The 6,723-nt window shown below is 40.4% G+C and overlaps 1 protein-coding gene across 2 annotated transcripts in view; it reads right to left on the reverse strand.

Moving 5' to 3' along the window:
• Nucleotides 1-6,723, reverse strand: part of steap2 (STEAP family member 2, metalloreductase) — a 57,043-nt gene that overhangs the window by 33,644 nt on the left and 16,676 nt on the right. For both annotated transcript variants that reach the window (XM_008438238.2, XM_008438239.2), the window contains exons 3-4: nucleotides 3,734-3,900; nucleotides 2,703-3,230 (exon numbers count right to left, since the gene is read on the reverse strand). In XM_008438238.2, the coding sequence (XP_008436460.1) occupies nucleotides 2,703-3,230; nucleotides 3,734-3,900 (695 nt within the window). The remainder of the gene's footprint in view (nucleotides 1-2,702; nucleotides 3,231-3,733; nucleotides 3,901-6,723) is intronic.

Raw genomic sequence — 6,723 nt, forward strand, 5'->3', positions numbered from 1 at the left:
AAGATACAATCACGTTTGATAGGGGATTTGAGGCATAGCGCAAAAAAGTAAGATCGATATCTGACTGCTGCAGAAGGCCCAATATAGGCATTTGCCATGATCATAGTATTCTTAATTAAAGCAGAATAAACACGTGTTGTCAGTCTGGTACTCAAGGGCCAAGAGAGTGACAGCAGCAGTATGCAAGGTGTGATTCACCAGAAGTCTCTCTTGACTGTAAGGTACTGACAATGATATACACTTTTTAGATACCACATGCATGTACATTGGGTTGCTGGTAGGGTTATGAATACCTAAAGTCTGCAAATACCCTGCAAATACTTAGAACTGCCTGTTTTAATTTTTTTTACTGTAAATATATATGAATATGCATTAATACATAGTGAAAACTGTGTTAGCATTAACACAGAAGCTAATATCTATAATCGTCTTATCTCTGCTATTTGGTATTCAGCCAATCAGTGCCAAGGAAAATAAATGGAGCACCTGGATTGCCTAATTTGCAAATGCCAGTCGATACCGTGTCAACTGGCAATGTGCTTGTGTGCTTGGTATTTCATCTTCCCAAGCTGCATTTTCTTTACAATATCTTAGATATGTTCTATGAACAAAATCTGTGAATAAGAGATTTTCCACCAAAAATTTGGAGTTAGCGGTACTAAAGAAAAATCCATGAATAGGTGAATACAAGAATCCTGAACCATAAGCAGGTGGGATCCACTTAGGGTTGCCACCTTTCAGAAATCCAAATAAGGGACGCCCACCACAGATCATCACCCGACTCTCATGGAGTGGGATGTCTGCTGCAGTGATAGACAATATTTTCTGGCAGTGTTTTTTGTCTTTAAAAAGTGGATCCATAGACCAATCGTTCATGCATAGAGGTCGGTTAGAGTACCCCAAAACTGTATTCCAATCAGAGAAGTATATTTTAAATACGTTTAATAAGGCAAGTGTAAAAAGTATTTGGTAAACCACTGAGTAACTGATCATAACACCTAATTTAATATTCATATCCTCAGACAACTAAAAGTATAAAAGTTATGTGAACATTTTGATATTTTACAGAGTATTACCAAAATATTTATATAAATAAAGAGTTAGGTTTGGAGGCTGGTTCTAGACCAGATTAACCACAGGGACCAGGATGGTCAGTGTTTTTCCATGGAAACACTTGAAAAAGAACGAAACAAAAACAACAACAACAAAAAAACATAATAAGTGAGCCAAAGAACCACTTGCATCTCCAGAGATTCAGTTTGCAGATGCCTGGAAGATGAAAAGTGTGATCATATCTCCATACAGCAGCTAAAAGTGCAGCACTATAATTTTTAATTCACTGTTAAAGTAAAATTGTGAAGGTTAAAAAAAATCCACCACTGTGTATCAACATAAGACATTTATAGTATAACTTCTTTGGTTCCCTGTTGGTCCCCGTCTAGAACCGACCCTGGGCTGCTGGTCTGGGTCTAGTGCATTAATGACCACTGAACAATGAATTCATAAAATATATAAACATTTCAAAATAAAACATACAGAATGCCCTAACAAACCCTGTAAAGTAGAAAGTATTTATGTATTTACTGTTAATCTAATGTATGATTTGCTCTTTAAATGATCATTTGTATTATTTTGGCTGATATTATTATACATTAAATAAGCAAATAATCAAACCAATATTGTCAACTAAAAGCACAATAAGAAACTTAATCATAGCAAAATGTTACCATATCAGGATCTGCTGTGTTCCTCTCCTGATCTATTCTGTTTGGTATCACACTGAGCCACGATGGACACTTTTTTTTATTGCCTGTGTTCATCCTCACTAACATTATTCAGCCTGGGATTCGCGTCTTCCTTCTCACATCTGTATCTTTACGAGAAGTTTTGCTTCTAAGGATGGTGAGGAATCGGGTCAGGATGTTTTAAAAAGATGCAGGTTGATAGCACCTCACCGCGGCTGTGTAGTGTCCGTCTCTAGGCAACCGTGACAACAGCGTCGGTCCGTAGCGTTCAGGGGTCCTTTAGTTCCCGCAACGAGAATTTAATTTTTTACAAGAATATTTCCTGTGTTTTATTTTGGTCGTTGTTGCACTTAGTGTTGATAGGTGTGTGATAGGTGTGTCTATCGGACATTTATAGAAATACGGAACAAATCACGTCTGGTTTCGGTTCAAAACACGACGCAACATTTAACAGCCAAATACGGGACATTTCCATATTTTACGGGGCGGATGGCAACCCTATTTCCACTGTACTTTGATTTCTACTTCTGCCAAGTAACATCTAATGGCGAGTTCACACTAAGCACGTTTTGAGCATCAGGCGCCTCTGATTTACATTCAAAATCTATGTGGAGGCGTGCAACACGTTTCACATGTCTAGCACGGCGCATTTTGAACTGTTTGACGTGTCGAGTGCGTCCGACAAATAGGCCAGCAATGAAAAACAGCAACCAGAGCTATTTTGATGTGTCAGACGTGCCCTGGACGCACCTCCACATAGACTTTGAATGTAAACCTGACGACCGAAACGCTAGATGTAGAGCAAAATATCAAGCGCCTGCATTCAAAGAGCACACGCATTGAACTTGAAGTGTCAGATGCTTTTTTGATGTGCGTATCACCATAAAAGATTTAGACAAAAATGTCATGTTCTCCAAAAGAAAGTTCACCTTACATAGCCATCTTTTCATTACTAACCTGCTGGTAGGCGGTGTTGAGTAGCAGGTACCTCTCAGACTTTCTCAGGGGCAAAGAGAGGCTGTAGAGAATGTGGACAGCAGCCAGGAAAAAGCTGATCAGACCCAGTTGTTTCCTGCTCTGTAGCCAGCTTTCCAACCAATGAGGGAACTGCTTGTACTTGGTTCCATAGTAAAGCTGGTGAGCTGCAGCCAGCTGGCCAGCCAGGTACACCAGGGCCAAGAGAGTGATGGCAACAGTGGGCAAGGTGTGATTCACTATCTCTATGGGAATCTTATAGAAGTCACTCTGCTTGTGCTTCACATATGGGTGAATTATATCACGTACAAAAGAATAACCAAAAAAGAAGATGGAGAGGGCAACAGCAGCAAGGACAGGGCCCTTCCAACCAGGGAATAACTGGACAGGGATGTTCTCGATGTAACGGGACAAAGACAGGGGGCCCATATCCACAGGCTGGAAGTTGAGCTGGCGTGCCAATTCCATGATCAGCTGGCGAGCCTCTATCGAGTCACTGCAGATGAAGACCTATCAGAGCCAGGGTCAGAGCAAGAAACGCAGGTTAAAAGTGAAGGAAGAAGTAAGTAAGAGGTAAGATGATAACGATCTGTGTCCCAAAGAGTCTTTGACAGTATTGTGTGTTTACCTAGACACAACACTAGTATTCCATGAGTTTAGGAGCTTTTTTGGATCGCCATCAAACATTAACAGGATCTCTACATGTTATGTTCCATTTCTTTTGTATGCAGGGAGACAAATTTCTCAGTCTTATGAAAATGGAGGATGACAACAGAATTCATACTTCATGCACAGATAAGAGAAAAACCCAACAGAGTGTTAAGAGACCTTGAGAAACCAACTCTGTTTCTGAGGCAATAAAATCAGCATGGCTTTTTGTGAGAGCAGACAAGCAAGGGTGGAAAATGTAGGCTTTTTTCCTCAGACTGGACTCGTTTATTTACTTTAGCCTGTTTATCTTTGGAAGTACAGAGACACCAGTTAATCAATGGATGGATGACATTCAGTTGTACCTGGGTGCTGGCATCTTTTGGGTAGCTCTGCTGCATGGCCCAGGCAGAGATGATGTTGAACCCTTTAACCACGACAGAGTCTGGCAGCAGTGCAGCCAGATATTCAGCATTCGATTCTGGATACTGGTTCAGTCTCCGATTGTTACTCACATCAACAAGGACCTTTCCTAGAAAACAACCAACCAAACTATTTTCAGTTTCTTTCGCCAAGTCCGATATAAGCAGTTTTGGGCTTGTTAGCCCCCGCTATGAAGGCTAACCGAGTTTTTTTAAATTTTAAAAAGTTTTAATTATTCCCTAACATTGATTTAGATTATGCGAAACAAGGTGGCAAAGACTGTGATTTATATGTAATTATATGTAATTCTTTCACTGAGAAGCCAGCTCAATGGCAAGAACAGGATCCGCGTGATAAACTGCTATGCCTTACCAGTGACCAGATACCCCACAAGAATAATTAGCTGGCCAACGGAGGAGATAAACACCACGGATGTTAAGATTCGGAAGCTACTAACCATGCATGGAGGGTGAGAGCCACTGTCCAGGATGACACATCCAAGATCCATAAATACATCAAGGACAAAGCCTCAACAGACGATGTGCTCAGCGAATGTCTCAAACAATGGAGAACAGAGGACGAGGTGCTGGAGGTACCATCATGGGAGGACAAGCCCCTACATGGGATGTACCACCGACAAATAACTGAAGTGGCTGATGTCAGGAAAACCTACCAATGGCTGGAGAAAGCTGGACTCAAGGACAGCACAGAGGCTCTCATCCTGGCCGCCCAGGAACAGGCCCTAAACACCAGMGCAAYAGAGGCTCAGATCTACCACACCAGACAAGACCCAAGGTGKAGGTTGTGCAAGGAGGCCCCTGAGACAGTCCAGCACATAACAGCAGGGTGCCTGTGGTCATCAGGGCCCTCGGGGCAGTCACCCCCAAACTATAGCAGTATCTAAAACAGATCCCAGGAACAACATCAGAGAGAACACCCGGTGCAGTCAGGGGAGATAGGTGAGGCTCTGCATGGAAAAATAATAGCAATATAAATGATTTTATATTATATTTTCATGTACTATGAAGTATCCATTTTTTTTTACTTAGCTTAACCAATTCTGATTAGTTTTTCTTCAAAATCGCTGGATTTTCGCATTTTCCCATTCAAATTCTTAGAAGCGAAACCGGTGAGCTGAGCCTCACCTGGGATTGATCAACCTCACTGCACTGGCTGCCATTATATGACAGCATGTTCGTCCTGTCTGTACGCCGGCAATAAAATGGCTAAGAAACATTTAATATATGGACTGATTCTCCGTAATTTAGCTTATGTATATAATGTACAGTGTTTTTTATCACTAACTGTGTGTGTATCGTGTTTTGTNAATATATGGACTGATTCTCCGTAATTTAGCTTATGTATATAATGTACAGTGTTTTTTATCACTAACTGTGTGTGTATCGTGTTTTGTGTGCAGAGGAGCGATAAGAAACAACAGAGAACAGACTCGAGGTGAGGCAGGCAGTTCTCTTGCCTCACCGCTGGGGGCGGTGAGACAAGAGATCTCACATTTGAGGCATATAGTCAATATGCAGAGTATATGTAATACTCTGCATATTGTGACTGCACAACTGCAGAGTAAGACATGGTGAGCTAGCCATGGAGCTAGCCACACAGTAAATAAGTAAAGTACAGCCATATATTTGTTTTCTTCTTTCTTCCGACGTCAACATGAAAGACTACATTTACAGTTTTCTAAATTGGATTTTCAATTGAAGCAGGAGATGATAACTAAAGGAAGACCAACACCGGAGCTGAAAGTTTTGCTTTGAGACAGTTTGATGATTCTCAAACGGAGTAGAAAAGACATGCCGAGGATAGACTTGGCTTTGGATGAACGGATAATTTGTGCAGAATTAGCGGTGCATGAATTTCATGGATAAGGTAAGACAGCAATAAGATGTTTTTTTTTATGAAATGTGCGTTTTGTGGGCTACAATGTTTAAATAATTCAGTAAAGTAGAAGCGGTAGCTAATCTACCACAGAAATTATTTATTAATAAAACATTAAGCCTAAAACGTACTACAACAACAAACTTAATGTTCCGTTCTGTGTGCAAAATTCTTGAACGTTTTTTGGTGTTAAATCCTAAAACATGAAGTGGCATTGTTCTCAGTTGCTATGGCAACAAATCTGCATAGCTTGGCGAATACAGATCACTTTGCTGTGGATCATAGCATGAAATTAATACCTACATTTATAAGTTTCACTGAGTTAACACGGCTATGGATGAATGTAAAAGATTAGTCTTTTTGCCCCCCAGTGTTGTACGCATGCGCAAAATTTCTGTACGTCCAATAACGTGTCTTATGTCATAAGTCAGTGCCTCACCTGCAATAAACCTTTATTCTTGCATTTTGTTCATCGTTCATTTCCATTTAGTTTCCTTTGATTAGTATTATCCTCTCTTGGTTTATTGCTATGTCCACTTTAGTTTCTTTCCTGTTGCTAGATTTATTTTATAGTTCATTGACCATCAGTAATCTTCACTCATCACCTGCTGCGCCTCCTAATCATCATGTGTTCCACATCATGTGTTGATTTTTCACTGTTCAGCGTCGGATTCTCTGTTTTTATGCCATAATTAACATCTAGTTCGTCGCTCCGTTGTGCCCGCTTCTCATGTTTCAGAATGTGCGCAACGTTTTTTTTTTTTTTTTAACTAAGGTGCAGGGCAGTTGGGAAACATATCGATGGGGAAAAGGCAGACTGACATAAACCTTTTAAAACAACGGAAACAATTTCTGCATTCTGATTATTGAATTTTAAAAGTGCTGTGTTGTTCTATCACCCCCGTTTCATACCGGACCACTTACAGCAGCGTGTTAACGCTATAAAATGAACGCTCTCTATCGTGGTATCACTCATGGAGGGATTTCTTTATTTCTTTATTTTTTTATAAATTCCTTCATTTTTCAGAGGGATACA

This window comes from Poecilia reticulata, linkage group LG20 (genome assembly GCF_000633615.1).
Source record: "Poecilia reticulata strain Guanapo linkage group LG20, Guppy_female_1.0+MT, whole genome shotgun sequence".
Classification (NCBI taxonomy): domain Eukaryota; kingdom Metazoa; phylum Chordata; class Actinopteri; order Cyprinodontiformes; family Poeciliidae; genus Poecilia; species Poecilia reticulata.